The sequence below is a fragment of the Chrysemys picta genome, chromosome 4, assembly GCF_011386835.1.
Source record: "Chrysemys picta bellii isolate R12L10 chromosome 4, ASM1138683v2, whole genome shotgun sequence".
NCBI lineage: Eukaryota > Metazoa > Chordata > Testudines > Emydidae > Chrysemys > Chrysemys picta.
The window spans coordinates 153030256-153052270 of record NC_088794.1 but is presented as its reverse complement, the minus strand read 5'-3'; the positions used below and the strand labels follow the sequence as shown (position 1 = coordinate 153052270).

General features: G+C 41.1%; 1 protein-coding gene across 8 annotated transcripts in view; it reads left to right on the top strand.

The window, feature by feature from the left end:
- Positions 1-22015, top strand: part of TOGARAM1 (TOG array regulator of axonemal microtubules 1) — a 68063-nt gene that overhangs the window by 35123 nt on the left and 10925 nt on the right. For 5 of the 8 annotated variants that reach the window (XM_008171636.3, XM_065594035.1, XM_065594037.1 and 2 more), the window contains 6 exons: positions 2067-2220; positions 3629-3734; positions 4104-4339; positions 12106-12264; positions 12569-12695; positions 16908-17026. In XM_008171636.3, coding sequence (XP_008169858.3) covers positions 2067-2220; positions 3629-3734; positions 4104-4339; positions 12106-12264; positions 12569-12695; positions 16908-17026 — 901 coding nt within the window. Of the gene's footprint in view, positions 1-2066; positions 2221-3628; positions 3735-4103; positions 4340-12105; positions 12265-12537; positions 12696-16907; positions 17027-22015 lie in introns of all 8 variants that reach the window. The other 3 variants (XR_010600844.1, XR_010600843.1, XR_010600845.1) reach the window with 2 other exon arrangements.

The window sequence follows — 22015 nt, the reverse complement described above, 5'->3', positions numbered from 1 at the left end:
ACTGACCTTAAATAGAGCTAGGATTTCACCAAAAGTTTATCATACGGTAATTGCTGTTTTAGCAAAACATCACTAAGGCTTAGATGCTAAAGTTGCATCTCTGACACCCGCTAAGACACTCAGGTCCTGATCCTACAAAGACTTACACATTTGCTTATACTTAAGTACATGAGTAATCCCATTGAAATCAGTAAAAATTAAGCACATGCGACTGAAGTCTTAGATGCTATACTTATGAGTGTAGAATAGATATACCTAAAAACATAACTACCATTTTTACTCCTTAGTCCCTGACCCTCTTTACTCAGGATACCTGAGAAGCAGCACAGAGGTTGTAAGAATCATTATTGGGTGGAGGGTTCTAGGATTTTATTTTATTTTTTGAGATATGAGTTCCATGGCAATGCTCAGTCTCGGTAGCTTCTTCCAGAATAGCACACAGCCATTTCCCCATAAAGTGTATTGTGTTTGTTCCTGAGCAGGGCATGCCTACCATCCTGATGTTTTTAGCTCTTAATATATTATCTCCTTCCTAACATTCCATGATGAAGACAGAGCAACGGTGCAGCTGCAGCTCAGTTCTGCTGCTGGCAGCTCCCTAAGTTCCTGCAAAGCTCTGTCCCAATCCAGCCCAGGTTGGGGTTACAAGAAGCTGGGAGATTCTATAGTGTTTGCCAACTGTCAGTGGTCCCCAGGGACACTCCAGTAAGTGTGGATAATCAGAGTGCGGTGTACAGGGGACTGCAGGGGAGGGGACATAGGAACCAACTATCCCGACTACATTGACTACAGGCAGTTTGTTCCGTTTGCACTGTAAAGTGAGCAGAGTGGTGCTAAGGCTCTAGTTCAGGGAGTGTGCAGGGTCACTAGTTTTTGATTACCTTACCAAAGGAACAAGAGTTGAAGATGATTAGATGTCTGACCTGCAAGGAAAATACAATTTTAGGCCAGTTATTTTTGGGTCACTGAGGTGGTCTCTGCTCCCTTGAAATATTTTTCATCTAGAGTTTGGCAAATAGAGCCGTTTAAAACCCTAGGAGCATTTCACTTTTTTTCCCCTTTCTTAGTGACTCAAAAATTATTTAATGGAGTAAAAACAAAGTTAAAACCCCCCCCAGATACTATATGTCAGTTTAAGGGAAGATTAACTCTGATGCAGTTCAAATGTCTGATAGAAAGCCCTTCAAACTGGAGGCTTATAGCGGCTATGCTGGTAGTTCTTGAGCCATTATCACTAGGCTAGAACAGTAGCAATACAAACTAAAACAAATGCATTTTGGATTATGAAATGATTTAGAAAGTCGTCTCTCTAGTTTGCTAGTAAAACTTGTTGAAAATCTACAGCTGTCTTTGCAATTATATTATAGGTAGTGTGATACTGATCAACTGAATTTGAGCAATAGCTCATTCAAATTTAAAATGAGTGATTCACGAACAGTAAAATTCAAAGGAATGATTCAGTGGTGTTAACTATTCCTGCTGGGAACATTTAATTGCGGAATTCGTGTATTTTTATGACTGCATAGCTTGGAACAGTAGAGATTTCTGGGGAGCTATTCAGTCCTTAGGCCAAGATTTTGTTGCCTCTCCAAACTATAGAACCAAATACCTGTTTATATCAGAAAAGTCTGTAATTGAGAAACAGCATATCATTTCGTCTGAATTCTGGAAAAATTATGAGTTATGGGGATATAAAGAATTTTCAAATTAGACTTCTAAATAAATTCAAATGCAGGCAGTAGCCTTCTTAGGTTTGCCCACAATATCTTTGAATGCATCTGTTTGTCCATGTAAAACCCTGCATTTGTGTGTGCAATTCAAGTTACAGTCTTTAAAGTGAGTGTTTGTGTGCACAAATTTTCATTTACATGCGCCAAATGGTGCGCTTGCAAATATTGTGGTGTAACTGTGGTGACCTTTTTGAAAACTCAGCCCTTTAGCAATAGTAATCTGTCCAGATACCAGCTTTAATGTAGCTAACTACGTTCATGTCTTACTGCTAGTCACTTTCTTCATATTATGAAGATTGTCACTGATTATTGCTTAAATACTTAATGACTTTACAGATGAAACATCCCCTGGACCGCGAGGGCAGAATAAGGATCGGATCCCATCAGTCACGCATAGTCCAGAGATAATGGATCCATCAGAGTTGCGACCCTTTTCAAAACCTGAAACAGCACTGACAGAAGCATTGCGACTTTTAGCGGATGATGACTGGTGTGTATATATGTATACACACACATATATGGAGTCTGATTATAATTTGCAGCATTTATGTTAATACTTACTTTTAAAAAATGAAATGTACATAGCTTTTTGGTTAAAAAAGTTAAGTCTGTTTAGTAAAATATAAGAAAAGAGGGCAAATCCTCATGGTTGCAAAGAAAATATTGAAAAAGTGAACCAGACATAGCCATCAGAGTGATGCCTGCCTGAGTTTGCATACAGCCTGAGACAACAGCTCTGAGAGGTGGGACAAGCATCTCAGTGGGTTGTTAATTCCAAGACCCAGTGTGCTGCGGCGCTCCCAACCAACATCACTGTGTTGTTCCAGATGTGAGGATGGGCCTCTACTGACACTCCAGAGATGAGCAGTGGCAGTGGCCTATTGGTCCCCTTCCTGCCTCTCTTTGGAGGGAGAGGGGGGGCGATGTACCTACAGCCCCGTCCTGTCTTAATCCAGCCCTGCTACTGTCTGTACCAAGGACTATTTTTGCCAGAGGTTCTAGTTTAAATGATTGCTGTTTTGGGAAACAATTTGTATTCACTATTTGTTTCCTTAATAATCCCGATGGTTGTGCTACTTGGACACAGAATCAAAGACAGGGCTGGAAGGGACCTCAAGAGGTCATCTAGTCCAATGTTTCTCAATCTTTTTGATAGTAGGGACCAGCTTTCTGCCTTCCTAAACTGTGTCAGGGAAATCTCAGGGACTGGTACCGGTCCAAGGACTAGTCGTCGAGAAACAGTGCTGTAGTTCATCCCCCTGCGCTGTGGCAGGACCAAGTAAACCTAAACCATCCCTGTCTGACCTACTCTTAAAAACCTCCAATGATGGGGACTCCTCAACCTTCCTAGGAAGCCTGTTCCAGAGTTTAACTATCTTTATAGTTAGAAAGTTTCCTAATATCTAATGTAAATCTCCCTTGCTGCAGATTAACCCCATTACTGCTTCTCCTACCTTCAGTGGACACGGAGAACAATTGATCACCATCCTCTTCATAACAAACCTTAACATATTGGAAGACTTTTATCAGGTCATCTCCCCCCATCCCTCCCTCATCTTTTTTCACGACTAAACATGCCCAGGTTTTTTAACCTTTTTTCATAGGTCAGATTTTCTAAAGCTTTTATAATTTTTGTTGCTCTCCTCTGGGCTCTCGCCAGTCTGTCCACGAAGTGTGGCCCCCAGAATTGGACACATTGCTCCAGCAGAGGCCTCACCATGCTGAGCAGAGCAGGACATACAACAGTCCATAGGGATAGTAGCCTTTTCTGCAACTGCAGTGCATTGTTGACTCACGTTCAATTTATGAGCCACTGTCACCCCAGACATTCTAGTTATCTGCTGTCTCTGTGGTTTTTGTGAGATACTGCTTTTAATTTAAATATTTATTTTATATAGGGAGAAGAAGATCGAAGGACTGAACTTTGTTCGATGTTTGTCTGCCTATCATGTTGATGTGTTGACTGGAAAGCTGCATGAAACAAGTCTGGCTGTAGTTCAAGAGGTTAAATTTTCATCTAAAAATCTTATGCCAAAAATATTGTTTTGATAGGAGTGAGTAAACATTTGAGTGGCAAGGTGTTATGTTCCGTTGCTGCTGTTTTCTGTATGTTGGCCATCTTTGAAAGGATGGGTGCACAGTTTTGTAAAGCAGCCTGTATTTGGGATATTCAGTATTTTAAAATTTGCTTGAAAGCTGTGAAAATTAAGATCTAACCCGATAGCATTTTGATATGTTAGGCATATTAACTCTCACCCATCAGGAATCAAGATGAGAATTTCTTTTTCTAAATGACTAAAAATTTACAAAGAGGAAAATAAAATTAAGCTTTACTACTTACACATTGTTTGTTTGGGTTTTTCCTGTTTGCAGGTGAAGAATTTACGCTCAGGCGTTTCCCGAGCTGCTGTAGTCTGTTTAGGGGATTTGTTCACCTACCTGAAAAAGAGCATGGATCAAGAACTAGACAGTACTATAAAAGTCCTGTTGCACAAAGCCGGGGAATCCAACACCTTTATAAGGGAAGACGTAGACAAAGCATTGAAGGCTATGGTTAATAATGTGACTCCAGCACGTGCACTTTGTTCTCTTATAAATGGAGGTCAAAGGTAACTCCTAAAGAGCTTGTAATGAAATAACTATTCAAAAATTGGGTGCATCACATAAGGCACTTAGTTTTTCTTATCAAAGCAGAACATTCAAAATGAAATACTCCAGCCTTCCAAAACTCTGCTTATCCAGAGCAATGTTTTTTGACAGTCAAATAAAATGTAAGATTTTTTTCCATTATCATGGTAGAAGGTATCAGATTAGTAAAATTTGTGCCTGGTTGGTACATTTTATGATAGTTTTGTAAGATTGCAGTAATTTGTAGTAGTGTTCATTGCCATATTCTTGAGAAGCCTGATAACATTCATTGTCTTCTGGCAGAGCTTAGTTAATCCATCCTCCTCTGCCACCTATTTTGTTGTCATAAACCTTTCTCTTCAGCAGTTTTGGGAAAGTGGTTTTCTTTCATTTCTAGCTACCTCTGAACACATCGATTTCACAGTACTGAGACTACACTTCTTCGAGTGGCTAACAAGCTGCTCTTTGTCTCTGTACATGAATTTTGACTTCCTGCTTGGTTTTGGCATGAGTTTTCATTCTATCAATCATTCTTTGAGTACCTTAAACGAGACAACTTCTCTCAATCTCTTTTTTCATGATTTGAATCCTATTCTCTCCCCTTTATTTTTGGTAGAAAGTTTACTCGTTCCCTTTTTTATTAAGCATATTGTCTTTTGACCTTTTATATCCTCTATCCATCTTCCATCTATAGGACCCCCTAGTAGTTAGCTTCAGTCTTAGACATCCCTTCTAGTGATGTATACCTTTTTCGTCTCATTCTGTGATCTCTCTGCCTGCTTCTGGATATATATGAATTTTCAGTGCTAAGTCCTCCCTCTCCAGTGTCTCTGACGGTCACACTCCTTAACTCAAACTTTAACTTTGTTCCCAGAGTTAAAAATCTTGGCTTTATTCTTGATTCTAGCCCTTTCCCCCCTACTTTTCTTGCTGGCAAGTTGGTCTGTCACAATTTCCAGAATGCTGCCAGAATCTGATTATTTTTCTGCTGGAATCCTTATTTCTGTGTCATTACTTCCCAGCGGACTGTTGTAATTCCCTGACTAAACTTCTGGGGGTACAGAATACTGCCTCCCAGGCTGTGGGGAAAAAATGTTCCAATTGCTTATCCCTCAGCTAAGCTAAGACTGTAATTTGGTGTCCAACAAGAAAATGTGGTTTGTCCCTGTATTTGGTCTGTGGTCTCGTTCTCTCTGATAAATTAAAATAACACACGGTATCTGCTGTGATTGCCTAAAGCAGTGGTTCCCAAACTAGGGTCCTTGCTTTAATGTAATTAGAAAATGCCGCTGCACCATCTGTTTCCTACTGTTACTTGGAACTGAGACTGTGCAATCAAGTATTTCAGATTCAGATACAATTTATAATACAAAAACCCCCCAAATCCTTCTAGTTTGGAAGCTAGATCAGAGCATACAGATAGCATTAGATTAGTCCTGCAGTAGTGCTGCCTATTGTTGAGTGATACCTGTGACTCTGTCCACCAGTATGTTTTGTTCCTGGTCGTCCATCAGGCCAGTAGAAAATAGATTGAGGGTTCTGGAAAGCATCTTCACTTGCGCTGTTTCCTCACCTATGTCAAGTCTTGGAATGTACTGCGCTACATATATGTGCGCGTGCTTGTTTTGATTAGAGGAAGGACCACGATCTGAAGAAGAGCTCTGTGAAGTTTGAGAACTTCTTTCTCACCAACAGAAGTTGAGCCAATAAAAAATACCATTTCATGTACCTTGTCTCTCTAATATCCTGGGACTAACATGACTACAACTACACTGCATTCCTTTAAACTGTCATTCATCATAATTTAATTTTAGAGGTCAACCATTGATATAGGTCACTTTTCTTTTTCTTAGTACCTTTACAAACTAGTGCAGCAAATTGTCAGTTTACATACTGACATATAATGATCCTTTAAAAAGAACCAAATACCCTAGGCTGCTGTCTCAATCCAGGCATTGAAACTGCGTCACTGGTTGTTGCCGTAGCTTGGTAAATGGGGCATCCATATGTACAATTGAAACTTCAAGAATATAGATATGACCATTCTGCAGCTTTGCTTTTAGAGGCCTATAAAGGCTTCCCCTTCAAATTTGCCCATCCCTGATCCATTTTCAGATACACAAGTCAGAATTGTCTTTTGTGCTGAGAGTTCCAGCATCGCATCTTAAACTAGAGATCCAGTTCTTCAAAAAATAAAGGAGACTTCAGTCACAGTGATGATTAAATTCATCATGAAATACTTGCTACTCTGGTAACAAGAATTTTTAATAAATGTATCTGGAGGAGTACCATATGGTGGAGAATAGGTAATGTTGTACCTATATTTAAGAAAGGGGGAAAAGGTGATTTGTGCAATTAAAGACCTCTTAATCTGACCTCAGTAGTTTGCAAGGCTTTAGAACAAATTGTGAAGGAAAGAGTAATTAAATTAATGGCAGTAAAGGGGATGTGATGGAACATGGGTTTAGCAAAAGTAGATTCTGCCAGATTAACCCTGGTTGTCGTCTTAGAGAAAATAACTTATTTTTTTTAGATAAGGAAAGTGCAGGAGTTCTAATATACTTGGACTTCAGTAAAGCATTTGACATGAGACCACATGGGAAATCATTAGTTAAATTAGGGAAGATGGGAATCAGTACAAGAACTCTAAGGTAGATCAAGAACTGGCTCAAGGGGAGAAAGCAATGGGTTGTGCTGAAAGGTGAGTTATCGGACTGGAGGGAGGTTACTAATGGATTGGTTTTGGGATCAGTCTTATTCAATATTAGTATTAAATGACCTTAGCACAAAAAGTCAGTGTGCTAATGAAATTTGCTGATACAAAGTTAGGACTTATTGTCAGTACAGAGGAGGATTGGAATATTATACAGGAAAATATGGAGAGATAAACAGGATGAAATTCAGTAGTACAAGGTACAAGGTCATGTAGGATTGAATGAATTCTGCTACAAGCTGGGTGCTCTTCAGTGGGAAGCAACAAAAAGGAGAGAAGCCTGGGTGTGTGGGTCGATCACAGGATAACTGAGCCACCAATGTGATGCAGCTGTGAAAAAAGCAAATGCAATTCTAGGATGTATCAGGCAAGGCATTTCCGATAGATGGAGAAGTATTAATGCCATTGTACAAGGTACTGGTGAAACACCTCATTTGGAATACTGGGTAAAATTCTGGTCACCCATGTTCAATAAAGATGAATTCCAACTGGAAAAGGGAGAGAAGAGTTACTAGGATGATCAGGGAACAAAGGGCCTGCCTTATGAGAGGAGACTCGTAAAGCTTGGCTTCTTTAGTCTAGCAAAAAAGAAGATTGAGAAGGGATCTGATTGCTCTCTATAAATACATTAGGGGTCAAACACCGGGGAGATGAGGATGATCTATTTAAGCTAAAGGATGATGACACAAGAACAAATGGGCATACACTGGCTATGAACAAATTCAGGCTGGAAATTAGAAGGTTTCTAACCATCAGAGGGATGAGGTTCTGGAACAGCCTCCAAATAGCAGGAGCAGCATGGCAGGAGGAGTGCCGCTTTGGCAGTTTGGGCGGCCTTTTTTTTTTTTTTTCCCCAGCAGTTCGGGCGGGAGTCTGAGTGGCTTTTTGGGGGAGTGGGGAGTGGGGGGGGGGGTTTGCTTGGGACGGCAAAAATGGTAGATCCGGCCCTGCAGCGCGGCGGGGGGTGTGTTTGGAGACCACTGCTCTAAAGCATCAGAGATAGCCATAGCTGGAAATGGGAGATTGGATAGGCAAGGCCAGGGCTCTGAGGTGGTACTGAGCATTCTCTCCCTCAGGTGCTTGGCTAGCTGGTTCTTGCTCACATGCGCAGCATCTAACTGATCACCCCGTGTAGAGTTGGGAAGGAATTTTCTGCCAAGTCAGATTGTCAGTGACATTAGGGTTTTTTTTTGTTTTTTTTTATCTTCCTCTGCAGCATGTGGGTGCAGGTCACTTTCCAGGATTATCTGGGTATATCTCACTTAATCAATTCCAGGCCATTGTGAGGACCTCAGTCCCTCCTGTTCCCTGCCTGCTTGTGGCACAGAACAGTCTAGTCTCCTGTGGGTTGTAATAAATTGGTCTAATTTCAGTTGTTGGATTTAGTGTATATGCGGGGGGGAGGGGGAGGGTGATGGTGACCTGTGATATACAGGAGGCTAGACTAGATGATCTGATGGTCCCTTCTGGCCTTAAACTCTGACTCTGACTTCTGCTCTGACTCAGTTTTTGCAATATGAGTAATAGTCCCTATTTTTAACATTGCTTTCATTGTGTTCTGACCTGACTGGCAATCCACTCGACATGGTGCATACTTCCCAGATAAATCAGTTGCCTCCAAGGCATCAGAAAAAAACTTGGAGTTGTCATCCCCTCAAGACTTATACAGTAAAATTCCAAAGTGTCTTTCAATATGACCTTCAAAATAATCTTCAGCACTTTTAAGATAAGGACAAGAATTCTTTAACATCTAGAATAGGAAGCTCAAGGTTGTGTATGACACATTGCACAGCAACATGAATATCTTGTCTAAATTTGGCCTGTGAACTGTCTGAACAGTCCATATTCACTACTGCACCATCTAAGTTTAGGTCAAGTTACAATTGACCCCAGCTCGGAAGGCTGTTTTTATTCCCTGTAGGATACTATTAGCTGCCACATTCCACGTTTGTTGTGTCAGCAAGGAGAGTATAAGGCTCCCCATCCTGAGCAAATTTGATGTATGCTGACTCTTTCTCAGTGACAGAGCTTTCAGCACAGTATATCAACAAGCACAGTAATAAATCTACTTTCTGGTATACTTTTTCTGAGACATTTTTTCCCAAAAGACATTGTTACCTCTGTGAGTGGGTGTTTATCCAAGGTTAGACCACTTGTGCCTTGCAAGTTGGAGTATTTCAATTTAAGAGATTTTAAAATCATGTCTAGCATCTGTGTAAACAGGGTTAAACAAGAGCCAGCACTGGAATCTCTTCATGCTACATTTTATATAGAGTAATTGGAGCTTCTTGAGAACAGGATGACGTTTTCTGCTACCATGCATTTCACCCAAGAAGCAGAGCTGTTGTGAACATATAAGAGAAACTAGAAAGGTTTTACATCTTCTTGCAAGAGCATTGCAATTAGCAGAAACCTCTTCATGCTTTCTGCAAATTAAACAAAACATTCAGTCTTTTTGACATGAAAACCATGTCTGCTGAGGAAGTGTTTTAGGTCTAAGTTTCTCATGTTCTTTATACTCTTCTGTGTCATGTGCGTTACATTTAGTTGGCCAGGCTTTCAGATGGAATTTTGAACACCCCATCCCTCTGCCCCTCCAAAAAGAGCAATTGATCCAAATATTGACAATTTTAAAAAATGAAGTCTGTCTACATAATTCTATTAAAAAGTGTTTTAAATAGTGTGTAAATAAAGGATTGATTTTTTTAAATCGTGCCTGGCCCTGACAACAGCAGTTAAAGCTGGAATTACAAGATTGTAGTGTTACCCGTTTAATTTAGAGAGGCCATCTCCCACCTAAGATCAAATCAAATTGTATTTTTGCAGTTTCAGTAAGTAATCAAGTTGTAGCATGTTTTGTCTTGCTTGGGCAGTTTTCACCATTGTTCACCTTCTTGGCAAAAATAATGATTTTTGAACTATGTGACTTCAGCTTACAGTCTTTGTGCTTCCTCATAAAATCAAAGAAACTCTGTCTTGCAGCAGCTCCATTGCTGCCAAGTTTGCAAGACTCTAAGGGTATGTCTACACTGCAATTAGACAGCCGAGGCTGGCCCATCAAATGTCTACACTGCAGTTAAACAGCCCCTGCAAGCCCGAGTCACTGCAGGTTTTTATTGCAATGTAGATACACCCTAAAACTTGCTACTCAGACTTGCTACTGTCGCTGGAAAATTAAACTGTTGCTCGCCTTTGAACTATCGGACTACCTGAAAAGCTCGCATCAACTCTCTCCACGCTTCAGTCACCACAGACCTCTGATCCGAGCACTAACAGACAGGGCCTTCAAACTGTGCTTCAGCCTCAGGTATGCCCTAGGGCCTTTCTTGTGTAACTGACATCAGCTAGGTCCATTACCTTCGCTTTGACTGGGAGCTCTGTTCTACTGCTTTGCTCAGCCACTTCTCGTCCTTTTATGCCAGACTCAGCTCAGGCCTTTGCGCCACTCCCACTCTCCTCTCTGAGGATGGGCAGCTCAGCTGCTGTGCCTAAGATCACTTAGCCCCTCTCTTCTATTGCTGCATTGTCTGACAGGCAGAATGATGCTTTTACTTGTCTAGGAGCACTTCTGTTTAGCCTGGTCTTCCAGACTGGAGGACTCTCTGCTCACTGGTGCTGCGACATTACTCTTGCTCTCACATATTGCATCATCCCCTGCAACTCCAACTGGGGCGGGAGGGATAGCTCAGTGGTTTGAGCATTGGCCTGCTAAACCCAGGGTTGTGAGTTCAATTCTTGAGGGGCCACTTAAGGATCTGGGGCAAAATCAGTACGTGGTCCTGCTAGTGAAGGCAGGGGGCTGGACTCGATGACCTTTCAAGGTCCCTTCCAGTTCTAGGAGATGGGATATCTCCATTAATTATTTATTTATTATAACTCTCTGTCACTTACAGAGACTCCTATCAAGTGCCAAATCCACTTAAAAATTGCCCTCTTAATCTTGATAGCATTCCATAGATTCTCTCCAATCTGTCACTTGATCTGTTCCCTTCCCTGCCTGCTCACTAAGTTCCTCCAGCCTGGATCTAGTCCTTGTCTTTCCCCTCCAATCCATGCAATAGGCATTGCTCCTCTACTTGTGCTTTACTTCCGCCAAGCCCACAAGTCACTTCTTTTCTTTAAGTCTCTCTTCTAAACGTCCTTTTTCTCTTTAGCGTGTGACTGACAAGCTATATATTTATTGTTTAGAATGTCATACTGCTCTGTTCACAATAAGGTCTGTAAGTGCTGTGCTAGCCCCAGTATCAATTTTCTATCTGGAGGCTAAAATAACAAAATTGGGAAGAGAGGCCTGAATATTCAGAATTGCATATGTCTAATTTGCAATTGCGCTTCTATGTAGATACATAATAGTTGGGTGCATGCTTCTGAAATTTTGGGTGAGAATTTTCTGTTTGCATGAAGGTAGTGACTTGCTGGCACCACCTCTGGTGGGAAAATAGACTTGAGTGGAGTTTTGAAAGGATAATAAAGATGCTGATTTGTTTTATTGTAAATGACTCTATAGATTGGTATCCTTGTGTAGAATGTTTTAGAGCACAATAATTTGTTGGTAATAAAGTTAGTGACTATGTTGGAAGGTATGTTTCTTAATATTCATCTTTAAAATAGATTACTTTTAAATTAATGTTCACTTTGCTTTAAAAAGACACTTCTAAAAGAATAATGTTTTCCGTCAGCATTTGCAACTTGGTTGTTGCAGCAGTGTGCCAGTGTAGGAGAGACAGAAAGTAAAAATGACTTGAAACAAAAGTGAAATTTATTCTTCTATTTTAATTGTGCATTCTAGTGTGTATGTGGTATGTATATGAGTAGGAATAAAATTTGGTGCCATGGCGTGGAAATGGACATCTCTTTGTACAAAATTAAAATAAGTATCCGAATTTCAGCAGTTGGTCAGTAGAGCAGAGTTGCAGCTTGAGTGAAGAATTTAAAACATGGGGCTTTCAGTAAGCATTGAAAGAGTGAGAAAATATAGCATAGCTCTTTCCATGGTCATTAATGACCATTTGTATCTGACTGTTTCTCCTCTAGTCATTTGCACACTGCAGTGAGAAGATGCACAGCCCAGCACTTGTCAGATGTGGTGGAACGAATGGGACCAGGACGGATATTATCTGGAATTAAGGATGTTACTGACAGAACTTTACCTGCCGTAGCCAAGTTTGCACAGGATGGCTCACAAGAAACAAGGTCAGTAGGTAGTAGTATACTTTATATATAGCAAATAACTGTTCCAGATGGAAACTAAAGATTATTTTCATTCTTTAACTGCTAAACTAGCGTTTTTTCACCTTTTTATGTACCTAAACTAGCTTCTCTTGAGTGTGGTTTCTTCGAAGGAGGTGGTGAGGGCATATAAATATCTGACAGTGTTTTGACACTTAGAAAATTACATTTTAAGATATGTTCTATTGTGATGAATTAGACATATGGTAATGGTCCAAATTTCCCTAATATTTCTAGGTTAATATGAAATGGTTTGCTACGATTTTAGGTACTATGGTCGAAAGATGCTCTTCAGTTTGATGACTCACCCAGACTTTGACAAAATGCTTGAAAAGTATGTGCCGTCTAAGGATTTACCTTACATTAAGGAGTCTGTCAGCAGTCTACGTCAAAAGGTATATGGAAAAGCTTTCATCTAACAGGTTAGAAAAAATAAATGTAGGGAGAGTAAACGGCTTGCGGGATCTATAAGGTGATACAAGGCCACTGGTAAGACACTGGTCAGATGTACTTTTTAATACAGCCATTCCTCTGGAAACAAAGAGTATAAGCCATACCTTCCAGATAGATCCCCTTCTGTAAAGCAGTGGCTCTGAAAAGGACTTGGGGTTCAAGCTGGATAACCACCTGAACACAAGCTCCTAAAGCAGTGCTGTGGCTAAGAGAGTCAATGCAGTCCTTGGATGTATAAATGGGGATATTGCAGTAAGGAGGTGGTATTACCGCTGTATATGGCATTAGTGAGACCATTACATGCTACTGTGTCCAGTTCTGGTATCTGCACTTGAAAAAAGTTATTGAAAAACAGGAAGGGGTTCATGAAAGAGCTTCAAAAATTATTTAAAGTCTGAAAAACACTTTGCAATGAGAGATTTCAGGAGCTCAGTCTTTTTTGCTTATCAAAGAGAAAGTTGAAAGAAGACTTGATCATGGTCTAAAACAAGGGTTGGCAACCTTTCAGAAGTGGTGTGCCGAGTATTCATTTATTCACTCTCATTTAAGGTTTCGCGTGCCAGTCATACATTTTAACCTTTTTAGAAGGTCTCTTTCTACAAGTCTATAATATGTAACTAAACTATTGTTGTATGTAAAGTAAATAAGGTTTTAAAAATGTTTAAGAAGCTTCATTTAAAATTAAATTAAAATGCAGAGCCCCCCGGGCAGTGTGAGTGCCACTGAAAATCAGCTCACGTGCCACAGCTTGTCTACCCCTGGTCTAAAAAGACCCTCACCCTGTGTAGATTATCTCCTACTAGAGGGTTATATAGTTGAGCAGACAAATGTGTAACAAATCCAACCGCTGGAAAAATTTAACAGTGATTGTATTTAACCATTGGAACAGATTGCGAGACGATAGATTATCCATCACTTAATGCCTTCAGTCAGGGTTGGATAGCTTTCTAAAGGATATGTTCTAGCCCAAACACAAGTTATTGGGCACAGTGCAGGAATCACTGGATGAAGTTCTATGGCTACGTTATTCAGCAGGTCATATTAAATTATCATGATGGTCTCTTCTGGCTTTAAAAATCTGTGAACCTGCTGGTCATTGTTTCTAATCTGGCCCAGGTCAGTAGTACACCGCAATCTCTACTGCTGTGTAGCCCAATGAATAGCCATTTTCCTTGTGGAGAGTAGTCCACATCACACAAAGCACCATGGCAGCTGGTACCAAGTTATTGCTTGTTGACTGATTCAATGGTAAGGCCAAAGACTGGGCCTAAAAATTGCTGTGTCCGTCCTCTCTGCAAGAGATGCTCCCTTCTGAAGAGAACGGAGGCATACATTTCACAGTGCAGTGTTGGGGAAGCTTGTTAAGACTTCAGGATCCAGTGGTATCAGTCTGACACTCTTCAAAAACAACTAATGTGCATACCAATTTTAAGAAAGGAAAAGACAGTGAAATACTTTCATCATTATTTATTAAATGCCACTTTTAGCATGACAGATTCTGTACAACATAAAAGTAAATTAAAATACACAAACAAAATTATAATCCTCTTTAAATCCAAAAAGCAAACACATGGGTATAATGTAATAAATAAAATAATTAATAAGGGGTCAGTAGAGGACATCTGGGATGGAAGTAATTTTTAGGTGCTTTTTTATAAATAGGAAAGAGATGGATTGAGTTAGATCTGTGGTTGGGACGAGTCCTACCCCATAATCCACTGCAGCTAAGGCATGATTGCTGGCTTCAGACAGTGTTGGGATCCTTAAATGATGGGCAAGATGAGGCTCAAAGTTTTGAGGACAAGCTTTAAAACCAGTTATCTCTATAGTCAGTCTGCCACTTTAACAGCCAGTGTAAAGAATGCAGAGACAGCGTAATATGCTCACATTGCTTAAACCTGAGCTGATGTGTTGCTGCCTCTGAACCAGGAACAAATGAAAGAGGAGACCTGCTAAATGGAATTACAATAATCCTGCCTCATGGATAGGAAGGAGCATGTTGCTTTGCAGAGGGCACATCAGAATAAGTAAGGGTGTAGGTTGCACAGATTGCACAACCGAAATAGACACTTGGAAATCACCTCTGACACATGGCTTTCATTAGAAAGGACCTGATCAAAAAGGACATTGGGGTATGTCTACACATCAGTTAAAAACCCACAGCTGACACAGGCTAAGGGGCCGTTTAATCGAGGTGTAGATATTCAGGCTTGAGCTGGAGCCTCTGGGACCCTCTCACCTTGCAGGGTCTTTGAGCCCAGGCTACAGCCCGAGCCTGAATATCTGCATCACAATTAAATGGCCCCAAATCCTGAGCCCCGTGAGCCTGAGTCAGCTGGCGTGGGCCAGCCACGGGTTTTTAATTGCAGTGTCGACATTCTCCAGGTTTCTTAATCTGGTCCACAACTTCTGAACAAGTTCCCTCAACAAACAGGCAGTTGAAACCTCCTATCAACAGCCTCCACCGAACAGGTTTCATTTTGCCACGGTTTAAGATAAGGTAGTTTCAGCACAATTAGCTGGCTTTATTACCCAGACACTGTCCAGGGTGAAGACCAAATCTCTGGGACCCAAGAGCTACCATTGTCCATCATCCAGTGTACTGAAAACCCTTTACCATCTTCAGAAATACTGCTGCCAAGAGGTCTCACAGCATGTTAGGCAACTTCCTTGAGAGATGTTGTATTTCACATTTCTGATGACTAGTGTTCAGGGGCTTATCTTTGTCTTCTATGGCTCCTAGCACATAGCTGGCACTTTAATATTCAATAGTGAATTCTTAGCTAGAAAAATATGTAGTTAAATTGTGTATAATTTATTATTAAAACATTTGTTCTTACTGATGCATCCTGGGGGATGCAACCACTGGTAGGTTGCTGCTTTGAAGGGACTTGTGGTAGTCAGTTCCTTTGACTGCCCAATGTTCTGTACCTTGTGTGATGACTTGAAAAGCGAAGTTACATGTAAAACAAATTAATAATTTACAGTGAGGAGCATAAAGTGACTTACAATAAAATAAAATAGCAAGAGATGTAATTGTCCCTCAGTGTTTTGGTGTAAGTACTTGTTTCAGTACTATGGAACAAGATCAGATGACAGGGACTAAAAAGTCCTAAATAATGTCTACACTACAGTTTTCACCATTGTCAACATTTAAGCAGCTGCAGCAGTGGTGAATGGCATGTCCAGTTTTTTTGCCAGTGTGGTCACAGGCTGAGGGAACAAACTAAATCACTGAGAGTTTTAAGCTCAGCATTGAGAACCTAGTTTTATAACCAACATTAGTCCATCCCTTTTAGCATCCAGACATGACTGTACTGTACTGTACTTACTATTTCGAAAGGGTTTTACAGAATACAACAGGTATTCTTTTTAAATTCTGGTTTTTAAGACAAGTGGATTAATTTAAAATTGCCCCATAAAACCAACTAGTTAACAGCTTCCCAAAAGGAAGAATTAGAAATTTGATAGTTGGCATCGAAACTTGTAACTAACATATTTAATGGGATGGAAACAGCTCCTTATTCTAGGTATTTGCACAACTCAGACATTTAACCCAATAATTGCAGAATCATTAGGAGCTTCTAAATGTGAAGATGGCAGTTTGACTCCTCATTTTCAATAAATTGCATAGGGGAAAAGTCTGTTGTGACTTTCTCCTTTGAGGACTTAAACCTGGGCAGGGATCAAGCAGTGGCAGTTGATGGAGTTTAGCTTTGGGTAGTTTTGGCTATCACCAGTGGATGTAGCTTTGGCATATAAATCAGGAAGGCTGGAGGAGGAGGGGATAACTTAAACAAGGAAACGAAGAGGTGAAATAGCAGTGTTTTAAGTATCTTTCCTACTTATGTGAATTTAATTAATATAAATAAATAGTGAGTTTATAGTCTTGCATCTTTGCAATGGTGAATAATGTTAATACTACGGATAAACGGTCATTTTATTTTGTAGTGTAAAATATTATTGCTTTGGAGTACAATACAAACAGATTGTGTCAATGAAAAGACACAAAGCGAATCTAATCTGTAATTGCTTCGGTTGCAACAAGTGAACTATTTGCTACTGCAGTTTGATTAGCCGTTAGGCTTGCTATTAGAGCTTCCAACACCACAGCACATTCCTGGATAACCTCTTATTTACTGTCATATTTGCAGGGCCTAGGAGAGATGCCTCTAGACACACCGTCAGCCAAAGGAAGACGTTCTCATACTGGTAGTATTGGACATTCAAGGTCATCATCCACTTCGAGAGATGCTCTCAATATCACTGAAAGGTAGAATTGTCTTGCTAAATTGCATACTCTATTAGTAATTAATCTCCAGGGAATATTCTTTGCAGTACCACTGGGGAGAGATTGTAGCAATGTTCATGGCAATATTTGTCAGATTTGAATGGAACTTAAAAAAAAAAAAATGTTGGTAGAACTTGATATGTCTCAAGTAAATACTTTTAGTTAGGAGGCTGTCACTTCTTACTAATAACTAACTTACTGCTTTGTGCAGTTAGGTGCTAATTAACTCACCGATTGCCTATGAAAACACATGTATCTTATGAAGGAGCATTTGTCGTGCCTTTTGTTCACATACAGTGCTTCACTATTACTGTAAATGTCGTTTAAAGGTTTTACTTTTTCTGTGCATGACATTGGATTAACTGAAGTTCTTACTCAGTGGTGGACCATATCAGTAAGAATATCAGTACATATGTTTTATAGTGCTTAATCATTAATCTGATAATGACTAAACTCCACTGGAGAAGTTACATTATTGGCTGGGAGACTAATACAAAATAATTAAAATAAATCGCATATAAATGCTACAATTGGCTCTTTGAACTCTTGTCAACAGTATTCTGATTATACCGTACTAGTCCATAAGTAATTGAGCTGGTCAGTGGATAACTTGTCTGCTAAAAATCACTAAATGGCAGTATTGTCACATGATAAAAATAGAGGAGTATGCCTCACGTTTACACAACTCCCATATTAATCATTATAATGCTGACCCTTGTTTTTTTGACAATCCAGATTCATCATTGGTATAAACTATTTAGATTCAGACAGGGGAATGCTACATTCTGGTAGCTACTATCCCAAGCATTGAGAAGACAGATACTTATTCGAAATACTGATAATTGTTAGGAAATGTCACAAACAAACTTATATTGAAGGTGTGGCTAAATACATTTTAAAACTACAGGCGTAAAACAAATTGCAAGTAGAAGCAAACAGTTTCTGGACTTTTGAGAGCGTATAAACTGTAGCAAACCAATTACTCAATACTCTTGAGCACCTAGTAAAGCAATATAGACCCTGAGCTAATACACATATACAGTGTACTAAATTGCATTACATACGCTAGATAGATAATTTTTTTGTATCCAAAACATCTGCTATCTGTGTACCAAATATTCAATAGCTGTTTTGCCTTTAATCTGTGTTTCCTAATTTGTAAACATGGCCATGTAGAAGAATAACCATTTGAAATATAAATAGTTTATCTATAATACACAGAGCACGGACCCCACATTGGATTGAAATGTGATGTTTGATATTTTGGATACTCGTGGAAAGTATAATAGTTTTCCTTCCTGTTTTAATCGTCTCTTTTAGGCTACATCTACACAGCAGATGAAGGTGTGATGGTAGCAGAGGTAGGCATACTTAGGCTAGCTTTAGTTTAGCCAGTGTGGGTAACAATAGCTTTAAAGATGTGACAGTACGGTCTTCAGCATAGGCTAGAACCTGAGTACAAACCCATCACACCTTCACTTGCTTTGTAGACACCATTGGAAGCTATTTTGAAAAAAGAGAAGAAAGGTAGAGGTCCGAGAAGCAATATTAAAAGTATACTGAGTAAAAGGAATTGCACATGAATTTGTAACATATTTTATTGTTCCTTTGTTAAATATAATTCTTCTTTGAGTATGTGTCAGTGTGGATCCCCCTGTAGGTGTGCATGCATCTCATGTGCACAAGGTTGAAGTCTTTTGAATAGCATTGTCCATTGGAGCCACATGTGAAGGTCATAAAGGGTGGCTGCAGACATCTCTGTTCCCTTGAATTGCTTGTGGCAGCGAGATAGAACCCAGCAAGTGTCTAACCCATTACTGTAGAGCTTCAAACTCATCATTTTCTTGATTACTTGGGTGTAGAGAATTTATCTTCGCTCTTATCCTCTATTTTCTTTACTTTGGATGTTGCAGGAAGAAAAGAGTAGTTCCCCACACCCGTACGGTGGGGCGAGGCTCTTTGTGCTAACATGACAGACTCTAAGCCATCAGGGTTCAAACTGTGCATTGGCATCATTCCCCTCACTGACAGACACAGCCATTGCCTATTCTTCCTATGGGAGAGCTGTATCCCAAAGTGCGTGGTGTGCTGATCGTTTTCCTCCAGGGCCCGCAGTCCATGGAGGCTTGGCTCAAGTTACATCTGGTTGAACAACCCATATTAGTCACTTCGGATCCAGAGGAAACAACCACCACCCAAGTGGCTCTGAAAGAGTTGGCATTGGCCAGCCCTCCCTCGAACAGACACCACGCCCTGGGGTCAGGCAGCAGAAGAAAGGCAACGAAGAGGATACTGTCAAAACTGGCACCAGCAACTTTGACATGATGCTTTTTGCACTGGTAGCCTCAGCACTTACAGCCTCAATCTCACAGCTAATATTTATGCCACAAGGACTCCGCGTTCTTTTTGCTGATACAGACTAACACGGCTACCACTCTGAAATGTACGTCTCCGTCACAGAATTCGGCATGAGTTTTCCACACCACCACGACCCTATTGAAAGTCAGTAAGGAGTGTCAGCCTTAAGTGCTCGACGCTCACTCACTCTTCTGGCTGAAGTGAAGGAAGACTGTCTTCAGAGTGAGATGAAGCAAGGAGCATTCTGAAAGGGGCTACAAAGAAAGTCTCATGAGTTTTCCTGTTTTTTCCCTGCTCTTCACTGGGGGAGTCGTTGCACTTACTGGACGTTTCCAGAGCTTTGTTTAGTATGTTGACAGAACCAACCCATTCAGGCAGTGTCCCCATTTATTCCTGGATATAGTTGGATGTTCCAAGATACAGGTCATCTCATCACAAATTCTGTTCTGTATAGGTTTTTATACCAAACTCATCACCATACTATTTGAGCGTCCTCTATTAAAGCAATATGCAAAGTGATTATGCATCTGTCATGTGGTGTTTTTCCCCTCACCCTCTCTCCAGAACGAGAAGCACATGCAGTGTAATGTCTTGTTTTGGTGGGGTTTTGTTCTCCTATTAAAATATATTTATTAAATAAATATACCTGTTGCTACGTGATTATTAGAGAATGCAGGTCAGAGAAATGCAGGAAGTGGTGAGATTTGTGATGGTCCTTAGTTCTTAACAAAGTTCATTCCCTAAGCTCGGACCATTCTAGGAGAAGATTTTGTCTCCCACACAGAGTCAATTGGTGCAGAGGTGTCCAGGAGGATGAGAATGGATGTCTGTCCTTTATCCATTGACAGGAGGAGATGATCCATCAATGCCACTAAAGCAGTCCCAGTTCCATGTCCTGGCCTGAATCCAGATTGCGCTGGGTGTAGAATGTTGGCTTCCGTTAGATGAGCTTATAGTTGGCCTTTTGCTTGCTTGGTTGCTTGCTTAAGAATGGGAGGTTTGACACTGGGCCATAGTTGGCTAGGACTAAAGTATCCAGGGTGGGTTTTTTCGGTGTTGGTCAGACTATTGGATGGTTGAAAGAGGAAGGGAAGATTCCTTCTCTGAATGAGGCATTGGCTATATTGGTCAGGCGTGTTATCACTTGTTCATGACTCTTTTAGAAGCCAGGACTCTTTTAGGGTATCCAGAACTTCTTGATGAGTGAATGTACTGAACTTTGGGAATACAGATGGGCAGTTGGTTGTTGGGTACAAGCAGATCAGATCCCCTTCTCCTCCTGCTCCACCACCCTTGGCTCCCACCAGTACCCTTCTGCTGCCCTGAACACCCAAATCCATCTGCCCAATAGATCGGCCTGTATGCCACCAGCCGCTGGTTGCCCCAAACCCCCTCTCCCTTCTATTGCTCTAGTCCCCTATGGTTCACCCAGGAACCCCCCACAGTTCACTCCTTTTGCCCTGGCATCAGCATCCCATATTTACTGTGGAGTGTTATGCAGGGCTGATGAACCGTTTCCCCTTCTTCTCCCCCACTCTTGTTGTCGTGGATGGCCAGATGGCGAGCCCTTCCACGCCAGTCGAAGGAGCCTGTCACAGCAAATCTGCAAGCAGCGAGAGCCGGCAAGCTGGAGTGGGGAGCCCTTCATCTCCTTGTCCTGTGAGTGGGGTGCTGGTCTTCTGTAACAGGCTTTGGAATTTCTTGGAGTCCATAAGTCTTGTTACATGGATGCTAGAAGGTCTCTGATCACTGCCTTAATGAGGTGAGGGTCTGTCCAAGACCATGTCTGGGTTGTAATGTCTTCCATCTTGATATCTAGGCTGCAGATCATATCCAGGTTATGAACGGCTGTGAGGGTTGTTGGACCAGAGGTGACCTGTGAGAGTTCGTGAAGAGATGAGTTTTGGGGGTTTTTGAATCTGCAGCAACTCCACCAGAGAGGTCCTTTAGGGCCATTTGCCTGTCCCAAGTCAGGATAAAGGAGGAGGATTGGGCGTGGGGCTAGTAACTCCACCCCGTAAAAAATTAACTTGCTACAGAAACGCCAACAATAGAGATAACAGAGACTTTAGCCTGGAAAAAGAAGGGCCTTCAACTCGAAGACGCATGACGCTGGGTGGTGAAAGTTGTGAGGAAGCCACTAAGCCGATTACCCTTCTTGCAACCAGGAGGATTACCATCGGTACATGGAACGTGAGGACCATGTACGAGTCAAGAAAGACGGCACAGGTCGCAGCAGAGATGAGGAGCAACAACCTGACCCTACTAGGCATTAGCGAGACAAGATGGACGCAAGTTGGACAGAGACGATTGTTGACAGGAGAGCTGTTGCTGTATTCTGGACATGAAGAGAGCGACGCCTTAGAAGGATTCTCCAGATCTGCTGGCCAGACACCATCAGCCACATCTACCTCTTGGAGAGGACCCGTCAACTTCCAGCAGAGGAAGAAATTAGAAGGAGAAGGTGGGGCTGGATAGGACACACACTACGCAAGCAGCCAACCAACATCACTAGACAGGCATTGCGGTGGAACCCCCAAGGCAAGCGGAAAAGAGGTCGTCCAAGAAACACCTGGCGACGCCACCTTCAGGCTGATAGCATAAAAATGGGCT